Source organism: Neovison vison, chromosome 6 (genome assembly GCF_020171115.1).
Source record: "Neovison vison isolate M4711 chromosome 6, ASM_NN_V1, whole genome shotgun sequence".
Lineage (NCBI taxonomy): Eukaryota > Metazoa > Chordata > Mammalia > Carnivora > Mustelidae > Neogale > Neogale vison.
Genome location: NC_058096.1, coordinates 169,944,747 through 169,963,183, shown reverse-complemented (window position 1 = coordinate 169,963,183; position 18,437 = coordinate 169,944,747). Strand labels below are relative to the sequence as shown.

Genomic DNA, 18,437 nt, shown 5'->3' with positions numbered 1-18,437 from the left:
ATTCTTCCACTGTGCTGAGGATCCATTTCTACATCTGTAAAATGGGTATCATGTTCCGTTCCTCACTGGCCTATTATAAAGGTAAGAGGAGCAGGGCCTGCCCAGGGGTAGGTGGCACGTGGCTGCCATGACATCTTCCTGGAGGGCCCATGAGAGCCCTCCAAGCTCAGGAAGGTCAGCTGTGGGCCAGGCCCCGGCCAAGCTGACTTTGTCCCACTGAGCCCTGCCACTGGCTCCCCAGGGCTCGGTCTGGTACATGCTCCTTCTCATGCAGGAACATGGCCAAGGCAGGGCTCTACCCGCCATCGCCCTTCTCATTTTTACTACGAGCACACATTTCCCTCCTTGGCCATCTCAGGATAAAGGCTTGAGCCCACAGCAGGTTTTCCCATCAGGCTTTTATTATAAAGAAGGTTCCAGAGCGTCCCAGCCACCCCCTCCAGCCCAACCCCCACAGGCTTGGAGCCAGTCCCAGCACTGGCTGGGTGTGCTGCAGGGGGAGCCGGCCCAGCCACGGAGGGTGGCTTCTCACAGGAACAGAATGGGTGATTTTTTTTTTTTCAGGACCTTGGGCGTTGGGGGGTGGGGGGGGGGTTCTCTGCCAGGTCTGCCTGTTCTCTGGAACAGTCCTTTCCAGTGTTGTGGTGAGAGCCCCTGGGGACCCCTCCCCAGGTCCTCTGCACAAGCGGCAGCTATTCACAGTTGGCGCGTGATAAGTTTTTTAATATATAAAAGCTTTAAAAAAAAAAAAAAGTGGTGCTATCTTTAGAAACACTTCCAGCAAGATCAAGTAGCCCAGCTACAGCCTTGGTACAACATAAGCCCCTCTCCCCTCCCTGCAGCCCAGCAGCGCTCAGCACCTGTCCCCTCGTGCTCTAGCCCACCCAGCTGGTGGGGGAAGAGCCCACGGAGCCTGCCCATGGGCAGCCGCTCCAGCGACCGACATCTGACGCCGCCGGGAACCATGCGTCGCCAGGATCCTCTCTGGGTGATCAAAGATGGAGGGAACATTTTGATGGTTGAAGCAGAAACCACTCGAGGGCTGGCTCAAGGAGGCCTCCTCTCCGCCACATGGGATGAGGTAGTGTTTCTGGCTGGGGCCTGGGGGCCAGGGGCTCATCTCTGGTGGAGGGCCCTGGGCCCTGGGTAGTGGGGCTCACAGCAGCGGTGGTGGTGGCAGAGCTGGGGGGGGGTGGGGGCTCCATCCAGGCTGTGCTTGGGGGCGGGTGGGAGCCTTACCAGGGTTGGGCTGTGCCTTTCTGGTCCCCAACCCAGAGATCAGGTCTGGGGGCTGGTGGGAGGGGACAGAAGTGCCCAAGGGGCTCGGGGCTGGGGGACTCCTCTGCCTGGTGCAGAGAAGCCCCTTCCTGCCCCCCCAGCCTCCCCGAAGCCGACCCTGCTCAGTCCTTCCCCAGCCAGAGTCCGAGGCACGGGGCACAAAGTGCGGTCACGGTCGTGCGCGTCCCCAGGCTCAGGCCTCGCTGTAGCACTCGTAGATGTTGTCCTCCATCAGAGCCACCACCTGCTCAAACTTGTGCTGCAGCTGGGTCCTCCGGGCCGTGGGGTTTGCCTCCAGGGCCGTCATGATCTGAGAGGGAAGCAAGGAGCAGCTGGGTCCCAGCCCATGGCCCTGGCCCCAGAGGCCCCTACGGCCCCTGCCACAGAAGGTGGGGGGACAACGCTGCCTGATTGCAATAGTTGGCCACCGGCAGGTGAGTCTCCGAGCAGGAGCCTCTTCTGGGGCTTCCCTGAGCAGAGGGGAGGTGGGCAGGGCGTCGTGGGGGTCACCGTGGGCCCCAGAGTGCGTGCCTCCTGTCAGGGACCCACCTGCGGGCGATACCTCTTGGCGTATTTGTAAATCTCAGCCATGGCCACGTTGGTGTTGAACTCGTTCTGGTATTTCTAGGAGGAAGGAGTGGGGAGGGGGAAGGGGTGGTAAGCTGACCCCTGGAGACCAGCCCAGCCTGGGGGGTGATGCACAAGCCCCCAGCTTCTCCCAGCCTCTCCCTGGAAGTCTGCGACCCCCAACCCCGCGCCCACAAGCCTGTGCAGCGCCAGCCGCACCCGCGACTCCTCGGCCAGGTGCGCGTTCATCTCCTGCTCGCTGAGCGGAGTCATGTCATGGATCTGCTTGTAGTAGCGCTGCACGATCTTCCGGTACTCGGGGATCTCCTTGGCGTACAGGAGCTTGTTGGTGGGCGAATCCTGGGCACAGAGGAGGGGCAGGGATGAGGTGGCTGATGGAGGCCAGACAGACCTGTCTGCTTCTGGCCCAGCCCAGGTCCCCACAGCCACACCAATAGCCCCATCACAGCCAGCTTCAGTCCAGGCCAGGGCTCTTCCTCCCCACCCCTCCCCAGACTGCCCTTTGGCACGGAACTCCTGCCCTATTTTCTAGGACACTGTTGGGAATGACCTGAAGCAGGGGGACCTGCTTCCTTTAGGGGGGAAAGTGCACAGGCTGTGGGCCAGCTCTGTGTTGCACACAGGCTGTTTCATTTGGATCCTTGCTTAGGGCTGTGGGTCTTGGTGGTTAAGGTTGCTGGAAGCCTGATTGCTGGCTCAGTGGAATATTTCCCACTGTAGGTTTCCAATGCCCGAAAGCCAAACGTGCCAAGTATACTTGCAGGGCTTTGTCATAGGCATCCTGTCTGCGGAGACCGTATGTGAGAAGTGAGGGCATTCTATTTCTCTCCCTCTCTCAGCCTTGGAAAGTCCGGGGCTGATGGCGGGGCAGGGTCAAGTACCCGCCATCCTGCAGCACTGGGTCTCATCAGACCATCTCCTCAATGTTCCCAGCATCCAGGCTTTCATGTCTCCCTGCCCTTGGCCAGGTAGGTCCCTCTGCCTAGAAGACTGTTCTCCCTCCTCTCCCCGCTCAAAAGCCAGCCGGATCCTCTCCCCGCAGAGGTCTTGGGGCTATCCCTCCTGTGTGCAGCTCAGAGGTCTTGGTCACCTGCCCCCTCCACCCCCACTGTTACTCAGTGACCACTTGCAGGGCTCCTGACCAGCAGGACAGTTGCTGGAGACTGGCTGGCTCTCAAGATGTCGCACCTGCCCACACTGGTTTCCCACATGGATACGAGCATCCCAGGGTCTGGCTCTAGGGCCCAGATGGTGAGAGGTGGAGGCGGGTACAGGTTTCTGACAAGGGCCAGGTTCTGGGAGACTAGACGCCCCAGCTGGAAGCATGCCTGAGCTCCTTGGGTCCCCCCACCCAGAAAGATCCGAGACCCCGTGCCCCACTGTGGCCCTGTCTCCCCACCCAGCCCGTGGGCAGTCAGCCCCAGAGCCGCAGACCTTGCCCAGCTGCAGGTCAGAGATGGAGCAGGCATCAATGAAAGCCTGAGCAATGACGGACAGGCAGGCATCAATGTGGTCCGTCTTGTCGATGTCGAAGACAAACTGGGGGTTTTTCAGGATGTTCACCCAGAACCGGAGAGGAAGGCTGTGGGAGGGGGTGATGGAGGCACCATGAGCCCACCCAGAGCATGGGGCAGCGAAGAAGTGGTTGCTGAGGGGTAGAGGGGGGGTCACAGGAGGGAGGCAGCCAGGCGCCAAGGACAGGCTTGTTTTCCCCTGCAGGCCAGAGAAGGTTCAACCCAAGATGGAGCCTCAGTTTGCTCCTTCGCAAAGGGCGCTGAAGACCATCCCTTCTGGCTGGGGTGGTGGAGAGGCCCTGAGCCGAGGTTGCGGCCTGCAGCAGGCCAGGCTACCTGCACGCCTGCCCCCCAGCTCCCACAGCGCCTTCCGTTCTCACAAGGAAGCCTCAAACCCGGTCCTGGTTCTCATTAGAAGAACCCCCCCACCCCCGCCCTGCCTGGCAGCACACGGCTCCTCCTTCCAGCCCTTGCACGGCAGCAGGAAGTCCATATTAGCTGGGGCCACGGAGCAGCCAGAAAGGGCTGGGGAAGGGTGGGGTCTGGATTTTTGGCCTTGGCCTCCGGACACCAGAGAAGATTGGCAAAACCCCCACCCCCAGGGCCACCCAGTGACTCAGCAATCTGGCGTGCATGGACACCCTCCCGACCAAGAGCTCAGAGAAGCCCCTGCAACCGTGCAGAAACTTCTAGGCTGTGTCACTTCTCCTAAGGTTCAGGCTTCAGTTCTCAACAAGTTGTGGGGTTCTGCAACCCAGAAAGCTAAGAAAGACCAGCCTTAGAGGAAGGCTACGAACAGGGTAGGGGAGTCAGAGCATGTGAGTTGGAGCCTGGTCTGCCCCTGACATTGGGCAGGCACTTCTCTGTGAGCCTCAATGTTCTCATCTGTAAAACGAAGCTGATGGTAACCACCTAAGGAGAGTGGAGGACAGAGAGGATGCTGAGGCCAAAACTACCATGCTTGCTTCTGGTTAATTCTTACAATTAAGGTGGATTATTTTTTATCCTTCCAGTTTTATAGGTGAGAAGAGTAAAGCACAGAGTGATGAAGTGACTTACCCAAGGTCACACAGCTAGGAAGTAGCAAAACAGGGACTGAATCCAGTCAGGCGGGCTGAGAGACCAGGCTCTGAAGCCCTGCACTGAGCGTCGTCCACAATGAAACAACCGAGCCCCACATCCCTTCCTGCCCGCCCACGGCCCACACATCCGTGGCCCACCAACCTGTTGGTCTTCCAGATGTGCAGAGTGTCGGGATCGGAGATTCCCCTCTTCTCTGCCTGCTCTTCTAGGAAGTCGAAGAAGTACTTGACAGCCAGTGGGGGCTTGTCTTCTCGGATGCTCAGGATGGCCTTGAACAGGTCATCCAGAAACTTCTGCAGCGTGCCCTGCAGAGGAGTGAGGGGGCTGCCATCAGCCCAGGGTCCCTTGGGGAGAGTGAGTGGGCAACTCTGTGCTTAGGCTGGTGAGTGGGAAAGCCGTGCACCATCAGGTTGGTGCCTAAACTCTCTGGTCCTTCATTTTCTTGTCTGTGAAATGGGTTAGCAAACTCCTCTTCTCAGGGGTATTGTAAGGACTGATCCAGATACTGAGGCAGAGTGGGGGAGCTGGTAGGGCCGGGGTGCTGACTTTGCCCCCTGAGCCATGCGACCTCAGGAACAGCACTAACCCCTCTGGGCCTCTGCTGCCCTGTCATGCTGGCTAATACAGAAGTTGTTTGGGGGTGCCTGGGTGGCTCAGTTGGTTAAGCGTCAGTCTTTGGCTCAGGTCATGATCCCAGAGTCCTGGGATCAAGCCCCAAGTCGAGCTCCTTGCTCAGTGAGGAGCCTGTTCCTCCCTCGCCTTCTGCCTGCTGCTCTCCCAACTCTCCTTCCACCCCCAGGCACAGGCACACAGGGGAGGGGGAGAAGAGGCCAGGCCCACCTTGGTGGACAGGAGGCGAGTCAGGTAGATCTCTGGGAGCACCTTCTTGCGGTGACTTTGCCGGTGGGACTTCTTGGGTTCCGCCAGCTCGTCCGTGGGCAACACCTGGGAGGCCGGGGCAGCGGTCAGTCTAGTGGCTGGTGCCCGGCACCATCCTTGGCCATCCTGTGGGAAGTCCTATCCCAAGACCCACAGGTACGGGGTTCCATCTGGTTCCACAGATGCTTTGTGGTGCAAAAGGGATGCAGGGGATTCTGGAACCCATCCCTGCTCTCCAATCCCTGGCCTTTCCCAGGGCCTGGGAATACTCTGCCCAGAGCCCCAGGGTGGCAGGAAGCCAAGTCCACACCCAGGGAGGGCGGGCACCCCCAGGGCCGGAGGCCGGGCACTTACCAGATGGAAATACTTCTCTGTGTCCAAGTCTTTCACTGTGAGAGGGAAAACACAATAAATAAACAAGAGAGAGGAAGGGGGGAGAGAGAGAAAGACAGAAATGGAGATGGAAAACTGGAGAGAGGCAGAGAGATCCAAAGCAATACCTAGAGAAAGTGAGAGAAAGAGACAGAGCAGTAAAGAGAAATAGACAAGACAGATCCGGAGAGAGACACACAGAACGAGACCGAGAGAAAAAGGCCATGAGAGAGAGATGACCACCAGGAGAAAGGAGAAACAGATGGGCATGCGGGAGACCCCAGAGGGGACAGGATGGCTGCCCTCACCCTCTTCACTGCCCAACCCAGAGCTCCTGCCAACCCAGGCCTTGTTAACAGCAGGGAGAGACCCCAGATCATGCTCCTGACCTTAGCAGAAGACCCCGAGACCAAAGGAGCCTTGGACCCTATGCCTGGCAGCTGGGCAGCTAGGCCTGGGAGCCTGAGGGTGTGCATGGAGGGTGGGATGGAGGCAGGGATATAGCCCAAAGGCCTGATGGGCATGCCAGCCTCCCCCTCCAGCCTGGCAGCAGCCCAGACCTCTTGAAACCACATCCCGCCTTCTTGGGGCCTCTCTCTGGCTACCCACAGGATCCCAGCCCGAGGAGGCCTGGCGGCAGGCCCTACCCAAACAGTACTGAGGCAGAGGGGCCTGGCCCAGTTCTTGTCCCCAAACAAGGAGACCAGAGCCTGGCCCAGCCCTGCCTCTCGAAGCCTCGGTTTCCCTACTAGGGCTGCTCAGAAGGGGCCAAAGCCTGGCCTGACCCCCTCCCCGTGTCCACCAGTGCTACCTCGGCCCAGTGTGTTGTCCTTCTTGTCTGTGAGGCTCATGGCCAGGGAGGCACCTTCAGGGATCTGACAGGAGGGGAGAGGCCGAGGTCAGAGGTCAGAGGTTAGGGAGGGTGCAAGTGGGGGATGGGTGGGGCCGGGGACCCCACCTTATAGTGCGCCAGCGTGTTGAGCTTCTTGCGGCCATCTTCCACCACCGAGGTGTCATCCAGGTCCCGGAGGATATAGCTCTGTGTGCTCGAGGCAAACCACTCTGGGGACAGGGAATGGGGTGTCAGGGATAGGGACAGGCTGGAGCGGGCAGTACCAGCCTGGCCCACCCAGGAAGAGGCCTCTCACTCTCTCTGTGGAACCTAGGGCAAGCCTGCCTCTCTCTGAGCCTCTATTTTTCCATCTGTAAAATGCGGAAGAGGAAAAAGATCCAGAGGAGAGGGTTGTGGTGGGCACAGAGCAGGAGGTCTGGCAATGTCCTCACCCTTGAGGTTGTTAATATACTGTTGCTGATGAAATAAGAAAAAGTACCATGTGCGAAGGGGATCATATACCTTCCGTGACTCTCACTGTTCTTAGGTACTGACTCTGCCCTTCCAGGCTCCGGGTGACTGAGTGCCTGCCCAACCTCCTCTCATAGCCTATCCCGGCCCCTGCATGCCAGACCCAGGGAACCCCCTGCTCTGAACAGTCAGTCACTGTGCCCATTTATCATCAAAACCTGGTGCTCAGAACAGGGCTTATGATCACAGAACAAAGGGCAGCTTGTTGGCCTAACCAGAACTCTTATGCATCCTTCAAAATCCACTCTAATTTCTACTCCTTGAGCACATCTTTTGTGAATACTTTTTACTGTTGTCTGCAACTTGGTCACTCTGCGGTACCCATCTCTCTGCCAGAGCAGGAGCTCCCTAGCAATGGGCACCTTGTCTGATCATCTCCATGTCCCCAGGGCCACAATCAGCATACATTTCCTGAGTGAAAGGAATATGCAGCCAAAGCAGGAGAAAGTTCCCGCTGGAGTAGCCCAGTGCTGAGGCCCGTCACCCCACTCCTGCCCACCGAGGTCAACGTCCTCCGCACGTGGCCACTGAGAGTAGGGCACATTCTTGCAGAAGGCTTCCAGAATCTTCTCTTTCACCTGTGTCAGCGTGTCCGTGTCCATGGCCCGCACGCTCAGCGAGTCCATGCCGCAGCCCTGGAAGGACACGTTCAGGTTCTGCGCGAGAGAGGAGGAAACAGTCAGCAAGCCCTTCCCATCCCTACGTTGGCCCCAGGCAGGGCAACCACCTGCCCAGGGCGGCAGAGTCAGGATTAGGGTCAGGGTGCTCTAGGCATGTAGATCCCCCCAACACCTGCCAGCCTGGGAGGGGGCTCCCACCTGGCTGCCCAGCTGCACAACTCACCCGGGGCTTGGCCTCGATGTTCTCCCGCAGCAGCCACTCCTCATTGAGTGTGTAGCGGGCCTTGCCTGTGATGGCATCAATGGAGCCCTTGTTGATCTGCTGCTTGATGGCACACAGGAGCAGGAAGAATGGCTCCCCAACAGTTTCCTGGGGTGGGCACAGGGCTGTCAGGGGCTGGGGCCCAGCCTGCCAAGCCCAGCCCCACCCTCCATGGTCCAGCCCTCCAGCCTCTGGCCATGCCGTGGCCCCCAGGTGGAACACTTTCACTGCCCCCCCCAACACCTCCATGGCTGCCGAGGTAACACCCACTCTGGGATCCTAGCGTCATTCTCCCCACCTCCCCCTGCCTCCTGTCCCCAACCCCCAATGTCTCTGTGGACTCCCAAGGCGGAAAACCACAGGCTGTGAGCAGGTACATTCATCTGGTCATCTCAGCAACTCTTGCCGGTACGGGATAGCATCCTCACTGCTGAGGCTCAGAGAGGACCATCAACCTGCCCAGGGTCACCCAGTGGGGAAGTCGCAGAGCTAGCCTTGGGCCCCGGATCAGCTGGCTCCCAAGTCCCTGTGACTCTGCTATACCACCCAGGGTGAGTTTAGGTGGAAGCAGAACACAGGATCTGGTCTCCAATCTCAGGCTATTGAGGGGACAGCGTCTTGGACCAGGCTGGGCCTCACACCCCTGCCCTCCTACAAAGCCTTCAGACCTGAGCTTAGGGCCGCCTCTTCCAGGAAGCCACCATGAACCCTCCAGCGGGGTCCAAGGCCTCAGAGCTTGAGCGCCACTGTGTGGCCTTGATTGCTCTGTATTTGCTATTTCCGCCTCCGTCTCTTCTAAGCCTGGAGGAGTCTTAAGGGTTAGGACTGGGCCTGAGTTATGGTCTGAACACAGAGCGGGGGCCCAAAGGAAGACAAGGCAGTGGGGCAGGGGTGGGGGTTGACGACTGAGAAAACCATCTGGAACAAAGCCTCCTGAGCATGCTCTGGGCCTGCTCCCTGAGCCCCTTCCGCATCTGTGCAAAGGGCGTGAGGACCTCTCCCAGAGGAGCTGGGCTGCCCTGTGACGTTGGTCCTGGGGGCAGGGGTGGGCTGGCCCCGCCTCACCCGCAGGCAGCTGTACATGCAGATGGACATCCAGTTAGTGAGCATCTTCTCGACCACGGACTCTGTGCGCCGCAGCATGAGCTTCGGGTTCTTGGCAGCTGAGGCATCGATGAGGTCCACCAGCAGCTCCTTCATGATGCCCGTGTAGTACTCGAGCTTGCCGTGGAGCGCGATGGTCAGCAGCGAGGCCAGGCTGCACCTGCGGGTGGGCAGGCACATCAGCCCCGGGGTCCAAGGCGTGGCTGATGTGGGGGCTCTGGCGTGGCCCCATGGACCTGGTGGCCCCACGTCCGCCTGGGTGGGCGAGTGCAGCTCAAACCCACCTGCAGAAAGAGCCACTTTCTCTAATGCTCACAGCCACTGCTGTGCCTGTGAGCCCCTGCCTTAGGCACCCAGGCCCACGAGAGGGAGGCACGTGGGGGCCCAGAGCCAGGTGGACGCCCTCTGCCCAGCAGGCAAGGTAGTTTGCAAACCGCCCCCCGCATGGGTCCAGCTAGGCCAAGCCCCGACAGGCTGTGTGGCCTCCAGCGGGCCCCTGCCCCTCTCCCAGAGCCTCACAGCCTGACCTGTCGCGCACTGCGAAGTCCTTCTGCTGCTCCAGCGCGTGCACGAAGACAATGAGGAAGTGCTTGTTGTTGAGCAACGAGGAGAACAGGCTGATCCCCTCTTCCATGTTGGGCCGGCAGCTCTCCGGGATCTGCGGGAGCAATTGGTGCTGTCTGTGGGGGTTGGGGTGCCTCTGCCTGGCATTGGGGGCAGCACCTACAATGCCTTGAATGGCTCTGTGCATGCCTCCTGGGATGGTAAGTTTACCACCTTTTCATGACAGATGTCTCTTAACCCCCCATGATTGGGAATAATAGCTCAGTTGAGTTGGAAAGGGGGGCTCGGAGAATGTCAAGGGAGGTATCCCTGTGCCTAGGACCCTCTCGCTTTCCATTCCCTAGGCAGCAGGTGGAGTGGGATGTCCAGAAAGGCCCAATCCTCTCCCCTTGCCTCCTGGCTTGAAGTCAGAACCTCTAACAGCCTGAATGGGGTTATTCCGTGACTGCCTCCTGGGATGGACTCACTGTCTTGTAATGACTGATTCCTCCCAACTCCCCACGCTTAGGATCAGTGGATCAGATGAACAGGAAAGTGAGGCCCGGGGGGGGGGGGTGGCTCTGAGGCATCCCTGTGTGTGCGCACACACATGCATGGGGTACTCACCTTCCACTCTCCCAGCAGTGGGTGGGTCTCCTGCACCGGGGAGCTGCCCTGGGAGTTGAGGGTCTGGGAGGGCAGTACATAACGTTCTTCATAGAGGGAGGAGCACTGTAGGGGTAGACCACCCCCCAGCATCTCAGCAGGGCTGTGGTTTCCCCGGGCTGGCAGGCAAGGGCCGCTCAACAAAAGCAAAGGAAGAGGGGCAGCAGGCCATGCCCAGGGGCTTTAGGGATCCAGAGACACAGGGAGGGGTGGCCCAACGGGCTTTGTAGGGGAAAAGGAAGGAGTAGAGCCTTCCCTTTAGATGCAAGGTGTGCAATGCAAGAAGGCACAAGGCTTAAGATGAAGCAAGAGAAGCTGAGCAGAGAGTGGGGAAAAGAGCAGAGAGGCCAGTGAGGACCATGGGTGTGGCCTCGTTCAGGCTGCTGCGTGGAGAGCAGTGTGCACAGGGCAAGAGGCAGACCACTGCCACCAGCATACATGTTCTGGCCAGCCAGGGAAGGTGAGGACAGGGCAGTAGCCCCTGAAACACAAAGGGGTGTGGGAAGCTTGAGGCCAAGTCCAGTGGGCAGGAGAAGGAAATGTAGAGACCAAAACCCCTGAAAGGGACCCAGCACTGAGAGAGGCTGGTGGGGCACCAGGGGCCCAGGACAGCGTGGACCACCTCTGCTCATCCCCTCAGTGAAGGGAGAAGCAGGCCTTACACCCCAGGAGCACAGTGGGGTTAGTAGCCAGTTTCCATATGGACAATCAAACATCAAACTAGTAGAGAAGAAAAGTGAAGGGAGAAACTGGGCCACCTCCCTTGGCAGGTGAGGGCAGGTGGCCAAGGCTGCTGTGAGTGTGCATGCAGGTTACGCACTGCTCAAGGGGCCCATGGGGAACCATGTTTTCCTCTAGGTTGGCATGGCTCAGAATGAGATCAGGGAGCCCCTGAGGTGGCTGGCAAGGGTGCGGGCTGACCTTAGGGAAGAAGGTGCGGGTCACAAAGTGCTTATACTCCAGGAAGGGGATGCCCTGGCTGCGGTTCAGCTCCTTGGTCAGATCAGTCATGTCCGTCTGCAGCTCAGCAAAGCCTGGTGGATTGGCCCCCGGGGAGCTGTAAGTGGATCTCAATCCCATTCCCCAGATGGCAAAGCCAAGGTCCACAGCCCTGCACAGTCCCCACCCAGTACCTTTCCGGATTTCCTCTCGGATCTGAGATTCCATCTCCTCCATCTGCAGCAGAGTCTTCTGCCAGTAGCGCTCCGCACGGCGGCTCTTGGTGCAGAAGACGAATAGGGCTAAGGGCGGTAGAGAGGCAGGTCAGGCCTGGAAAGCCCTTTAGAAAACATTGGTGGGCACATGGCCGTGCACAGAACCCAGGCCTAGAGGGAAAAGTCCTGCCGGCTTCCTCTCCACCTGCTCTGGGCAGGGTGTGGGAAGGTGGATGGGTGCCCTCAGCCCACAGTCCTCCTCTCCCTGGTGGGCTGGAAACTCTTACGTGGTAAAGGGTTCGGGAGTGCCCAGGAAAATACTGCTGATGTCCCTTTCTCACAAATAGTTTGTGTTTTAAGGGGTACCTGGTTGGCTCAGTGGGTTAAGCCCTGCCTTCGGCTCAGGTCATGATTTCGGGGTCCTGGGATCAAGCCCCACATTAGGCTCTCTGCTCAGCAGGGAGCCTGCTTCCCCTCTCTCTCTGCCTGCTGCTCTGCCTACTTGTGACTTCTGTCAAATAAATAAATTAAATATTTTTTTAAAAATTCACTATAAAAAATAGTTTGTAGGGTTTTTAAAAAATATTTTATTTATTTATTTGACAAAGAGAGAGAGAGAGATCACAAGTAGGCAGAGAGGCAGGCAGAGAGAGAGAGAGAGGGAGAAGCAGGCTCCCCACTGAGCAGAGAGCCCGATGTAGGGTTTGATCCCACAACCCTGAGATCAGGACCTGAGCCGAAGGCAGAGGCTTTAACACACCTAGCCACCCAGGCGCCCCTAGTTTGTGTTTTAAAACAGTGGTAAACCTTATAAAATAGTGTGTTTTAAACCTTATAAAATAGTGTGTGCTTTAAAATAGTGGTAAACCTTATGAAATAAAGATAGTGGGTCAAACACTTATAAAGCAAGTGTTAAGATAAGGCAAAGGTAGGAAAATTCATTAAAATATGATAATTAGTTAAGAGATACATAAGTACACAAGTAAAATGTGGTCATCAAAAATATAAAACAGTGGAGAGATGTGACTGGGTCTTGGTTTAAGCATCTTGGTTTGACCCAACTCTTGGTTTCGACTCAGGTCATGAGATCTCAGTGTCGTGAGATCAAGCCCTGCATCAGGCTCCATGCTCATTGCAGAGTTGGCCTGAGAGCCTCTCTCTCCCCCTCCCTCTGCCTCTCCTGCTCTTGCTCTCTGAAATAAATAAAATAAGTCTTAAATATATATATATATATAAAAAACAGGGGGGAGTAAAAACATAAAGTTCTGTTCAAAATTAACTTACTATCAACTTAAAAGAGACTGTTATATACATAAGATATTATATATGAACCTCACAGTAACCACAAAGAAAGAACATAAAATACACAAAAGAAAAGAAAGAGAAAAGAGGAAAGAAATCTAAACACACCACTAAAGAAAACTATCAAACCACAAGGGAAGAGAGAAAGAGAAGAGAAAGGAACAGAGAAAAACTATAAAAAGAGCCGAAAAACAACTAATGAAATGACAGTAAGTACAGCTATCAATAATTATTTTAAATATAAATGGACTGAATTCTCCAAAAGACATAGGGTGGATGAGTGGATTAAAAACAACAACAACAACAACCAGACCCATCTATAGGCTGCTTACAAGAGACTCACTTCAGATCTAAGGACACACACAGACTAATAGGAAGGGGGTAGAAAAACAAGTTTCATACGAATGGAAATGAAGAGAAAGCTGGGGTAGCAATACTTACATCAGACAAAATAGACTAAAACAAAGACTATAATAAAGACAAAGAAGAGCTCTACATAATGACCAAGCGGACAATCTGACAAGAGAATTGTAACATTTGTAAAGATCGATGCATTGAACATACCTAAACATACAAGGCGAATGTTAACAGGCCTAAAGGGAGAAATAGACAGCAACGCAGTAAGAGCAGGAGACTTTAACACCCAACTCACATCAACAGATCACCCAGACAGAAAATCAATAAGGAAAACATCATCCTTAAACGATACATTGGACCAGATAAACTTAACAGATACATATAGAACATAACATCCAAAAATAGCAAAATACACATTCTTTTCAAGGGCACATGGACTATCCTTCAGATAGGTCACATGTTAGGCTACAAAACAAGCCTCAATGAATTTAAGAAGACTGAAGTAATATCAAACATTTTTTTCTGACCTTGTGGTCAGTAATTAATTATAAGAAGAAAACAGGAAAAGGCACAAACATGTAGAGACTAAACAAAATGGTACTAAACAACCAAAGGGTAAATGAAGAAGTCAAAGAGGAAATAAAAAAATACAGAGAGACAAATGAAAATGAAAAAAAAAAAAAAAAAACAGAACAAAATTCTTGGGACGCAGCAAAAACCATTCTAGGAGGGAAGTTCATAGTGCTACCTCAGGAAACAAGAAAAGTCTCAAATGATCTAACCTTAAAGGAACTAGAAAAAGAAGAACAAAACACAAAGTTAGGAGAAGGAAGGAAATAAAGATCAAAGAAGAAATAAATGAAACAGACTAAAAAACAATAGAAAAGATCAATGAAACCTAGAACTGGTTCTTTGAAAAGAAACAGAATCAACAAACCTTTACTTAGACTCATCAAGAAAAAAAAAAAAGGACTAAATTAAATCAGAAATGAAAATGGAGAATTATAACTGATACCACATAAATACAAAAGGTAAGAATACTATACAGTTGGCTACACCAACAAATCAGACAACCTGTGAAAAAAAATGAGCCAATTCCTAGAAATATACAATCTTTTAAGACTGAATCATGAAACAGAAAATCTGAATAGACTGCTAGTAATGAAATCAAATCAGTAATCAAAAAAACTCCCCTAAAACAAAAGTCCAGGTCCAAATGGTTTTACTGGTGAATTCTATCCAACATTTAAAGGGGACTTACTACCTATCCTCTTGATATAATTCCAAACAACTGAAGAGGAAGTAACAATTCCAAATTCATTTTATGAAGCCAGCATACCAAAACCGGACAGAGACATTACAAAAAAAAAAAAAAAAAAAAACAGAGAGAACTACAGGCCAGTATCATTGATGAACCAAGGTCCAAAAACCCACAACAAAATTTTACCAAACCTAATTCAACAATGCATTAGAAGGTTCATACACCATGACCAAATAGGAGTCACTGTAGGGATAAGAGGATGGATTAACATCCACAAATCACACAACATGATACACCACATTAACAAACAAATGAAGGACAGAAATCATATGATCATCTCAACAGAAGCAGAAAAATTATTTGACAAAATCCAACATCTACTTATGATAAAAAACTTTCAACAAAGTGGGTATAGACGGAATGTACTTCAACACAATAAAGGCCATGTAGGACGGATCCACAGCTAATATTAAACTCAGTGGGGTAAAACTGAAATTGTTTCCTCTGAGATCAGGAAGGATGCCCATTCTCACCAATCTTATTCAACACAGCATTTAGAAGTCATAGCCATAGCAATTAGGCAAGAAAAAGAAATAAAAGGCATCCAAATTGGAAAGGAAGAAGTAAAACTGTCACTCTTTGCAGATGATATAATATATGCAGAAAACCCTAAGGACCACCAAAAATATTATTACAACTACTAAACAAATTCAGTCAAGTCCCAGGATACAATATTAATACACAGAATCTATTGTGTTTCTATACAATAATAAAGAGCTATTCAGAAAGCAAAATAAGAAAACAATATCATTTACAATTGCATCAAAAGGAGTATAATATTTAGGAATAAATTTAACCAAGGAGGTAAAAGGTGTACTCTGAAAACTAAAAGACACTGATGAGAAAAATTGAAGATGGCACAAAAAAATGGGAAGTTATACCCTGCTTATACATTGGAAGAATTATTGTTAAAATGCCCATTCTACCCAAAGCAATCTACAGATTCAGTGAAATCCCTATCAAAAAATATCAGTGGTAATTTTCACAGAACTAGAATCCTAATATGTAAATGGAACCACAAAAGACCCCAAACAGTCAAAGCAATCTGAGAAAGAGAACAAAGCAGGGTATCATGCTCCCAGATTTCAAAATATACTACAAAGCTATTATAATCAAAACACTATGATACTGACATAAAACCAGGCACACAGGTCAATGGACTAGAATAGAGTCTACAAATAAACTCACACTTACAAGGTCATTAATCTTCAACAAAGGAGGCAAGAATACACAATGGGGAAAAGACAGTTTCTTCAATAAATGGTGTTGGGAAATCTGGACAGCCACATGCAGAAGAATGAAATTAGACCACTTTCTTACCCCATATATAAAAGTAGAGTCAAAATGAATTAAAGACTTAAATGTGAGTCTTGAAACCATAAAACGTTTAGAAGAAACATAGGCAGTAAGCTCTTGGATATCAGTATTAGCAATATTTTTCTGGATATGTCTCCTCAGGCAAGGGCAACAAAAATAAACAAATGGTACTACATGAAACTAAAAAGCTTTTGGATGGTGAAGGAAACCATCCACAAAACGAGAAGGCAGCCTACTAAATAAGTGGAAGACAATACTGGCCAACGATATATTCAATAAAAGGTTGATACCCAAAATATATAAAGACTCATACAACTAAAAAACAATCTGATTAACAAACGAGCAGAGGACCTAAATAGACAATTTTCCAAAGAAGACATGCAGATGGCCAACAGACACATGAAAAGATGTTCATCATCACTAATCATCAGGGAAATGCAAATCACAGCCACAACGGGATATCACTTCATGCCTGTCAGAATGGCTGGTATCAAAATGACAAGAAATAACAAGTGTTGGTGAGGCTGTGGGAAAAAGGGACCCCTGGTAAATTGTTGGTGGGCACATAAATTGATGCAACCATCATACTGTGGAAAATATTATGGAGGTTCCTCAAAGATTAAAAATGCAAATATCCTAGGGCCCAGCAATTCCACTTGTGGGTACTTAACTGAAGAAAACACAGTAATTAATTCTAAAAGATACATGTACCCCTAGGTTCACTGAAGCATCATTTACAATAGGCAAGACACATAAAGTTACCCAAGTGCCCACAGATAGATAAATGGATAAAGAAGTCACAGTGTATTGATACAGTGAAGTATTACCCAGCCCTGAAAAATATCAGGGCCATCTGTGACAGCATGGATGGACCTAGAGGGTATGATGCTATGAAGTCAGACAGAGAAAGACAAATGCTATGTGATTTCACTCACATGTGAAATCTAAAGAACAAGACAAAACAGAAACAGACTCATAGATGCCAAGAAAAATCTGGGGGTTGACAGAAGTGGGAGGTGGAGGGTTGGATGAAATAGGTAAAGGGGATTAAAAAGTATAAACTTCCACTTATAAAATAAATAAGCCTCGAGGACCTAATGTATAACATAGGGAATATAGTCAATAACATTTTTATATCTTTGTAAGGTGACAGTAACTGAATAAAAACACTGAATCACTATGTTGTATTCCTGAAACTAATATAATAATGTATGTCAATTATAATTCAGTAAAAAAATGGTAAACAGTGACTTTCCCTGGGTGAGAAAATGATGGGTGATTTCTGTTCTCTGTTCTTTATCATTTTCAGTTCTTTCCACAATGCCAGGCATTAACTTGTGAAACATTTAAAAGATCAAAAATTATGAAACACAAAAGATTATACACCAGTATTATATCATAGTCCCTTTCTGGGATGGGGAAGGGGGAAACACACAGACACACACACGCAGCCAAACCTTGAACAACTGAGTTTGAACTGTGTGGGTCCATTTCGACTCAGATTTTAAAAAACAGATACCGTAAGAACTGTGTATTTTTTCTTCCTTACTACTTTCTCTTTTTTGAAGATTTTAAAATATTTATTTATTTGTCAGAAAGAGAGAGAGAGAAAGGCAGGCAGAGGGAGAAGCAGGCTCCCCGCTGAGCAGAGAGCCCGATGCGGGGCTCAATCCCAGGACCCTGGGCCATGACCTGAGCCAAAGTTCGCTGCTTAACCGAATGAGTCACCCAGGCACCCCTCTTCCTTATGACTTTCTTAATAACATTTTCTTTTCTCTAGCTTACTTTACTATAAGAATGCAGTATGTAACACATGTAATGTACAAAATGTGTTGACAGTAAGGCTTCAGTCAACAAGAGGCTACCAGTGGTTAAGTTTTGGGGGAATCAAAACTTACCTGTGGATTTCTGACTGTGCGGGGTCAGCACCCCAACCCCACGTTGTTCAAGGATCAACCATATCACCTTCATAACCACTATTTTAACAGTGGGGCAGCCTACCAAATATGTAGGTTAATCTTCCCTGAACAACGCTCTTTTAAGTTTCCTCAGTAGCTCCTTAGCACCTAGAGGACAAGGTTCCGAGGTCCTGTGCCAGGCACTCAGGGCCCACAGCCTGGAGGCAGCACATCCCCCAGCATCTACCCACTTCTGCCTGGATGAGCTGTAGCCAGGGCATACCTGGTCTTTGCGCGCAGGCTGTGTCCCCCGCCCATCATGTCTTTTCTCCTATGTGCCAGTCTTCAGAGGGGCTGGGACAAGGTGGGGCAGGTCTGGCACGGCGTCATGAGAGAAGGGCTCCTTACCAACCACAGAGAGCAGCAGCAGGACACTGCAGATGACGATGGACACAATGATGGCCGTCTCACTGCCCCCCAGCTGCAGTGTGGCAATGGTCTGGTTGAAGTTCCCAACCTGGATCTGTATGGAGGTGGAGGGAGGGGCTGTAGCTTCCCTGGACTTGTGCCTTGGCTCCTCTCCTCCCTAGCTGTGGGGCCCCAGGCAAGACACCTAACCTCTTTGAACTTCAGCCACATCTGGAATGCAGAGATAACCACGCCCACTTCCCCCAAGTTGCCCTGAGGGCTATATGAGAGGCTACATGCTCAGTACATGGGGCTGTGTTCATTATTATAGTCTGGCAGGAGCCATGGAGGAACCAGACACAGGGCAGTTCACAGGCCCTGGCTGCAGCCCACCATATCTGGAGGGCT

At 51.7% G+C, this 18,437-nt stretch overlaps 1 protein-coding gene across 2 annotated transcripts in view; it reads right to left on the bottom strand.

The window, feature by feature from the left end:
- Nucleotides 1–378: 378 nt before the first annotated feature.
- PLXND1 (plexin D1) overlaps nucleotides 379–18,437 on the bottom strand; it is a 57,099-nt gene continuing 39,040 nt past the window's right edge. The window contains exons 20-36 of one of the 2 annotated variants that reach the window (XM_044252941.1): nucleotides 18,030–18,144; nucleotides 11,406–11,513; nucleotides 11,194–11,306; nucleotides 10,234–10,338; nucleotides 9,591–9,721; nucleotides 9,025–9,223; nucleotides 7,921–8,067; nucleotides 7,577–7,733; nucleotides 6,673–6,776; nucleotides 6,526–6,589; nucleotides 5,697–5,731; nucleotides 5,304–5,408; nucleotides 4,605–4,768; nucleotides 3,301–3,448; nucleotides 2,065–2,205; nucleotides 1,828–1,902; nucleotides 379–1,588 (exon numbers count right to left, since the gene is read on the bottom strand). In XM_044252941.1, the coding sequence (XP_044108876.1) occupies nucleotides 1,472–1,588; nucleotides 1,828–1,902; nucleotides 2,065–2,205; nucleotides 3,301–3,448; nucleotides 4,605–4,768; nucleotides 5,304–5,408; nucleotides 5,697–5,731; nucleotides 6,526–6,589; nucleotides 6,673–6,776; nucleotides 7,577–7,733; nucleotides 7,921–8,067; nucleotides 9,025–9,223; nucleotides 9,591–9,721; nucleotides 10,234–10,338; nucleotides 11,194–11,306; nucleotides 11,406–11,513; nucleotides 18,030–18,144 (2,028 nt within the window). In that variant the 3' untranslated portion in view covers nucleotides 379–1,471. The remainder of the gene's footprint in view (nucleotides 1,589–1,827; nucleotides 1,903–2,064; nucleotides 2,206–3,300; nucleotides 3,449–4,604; nucleotides 4,769–5,303; nucleotides 5,409–5,696; nucleotides 5,732–6,525; nucleotides 6,590–6,672; nucleotides 6,777–7,576; nucleotides 7,734–7,920; nucleotides 8,068–9,024; nucleotides 9,224–9,590; nucleotides 9,722–10,233; nucleotides 10,339–11,193; nucleotides 11,307–11,405; nucleotides 11,514–18,029; nucleotides 18,145–18,437) is intronic. The other variant, XM_044252942.1, reaches the window with a different exon arrangement.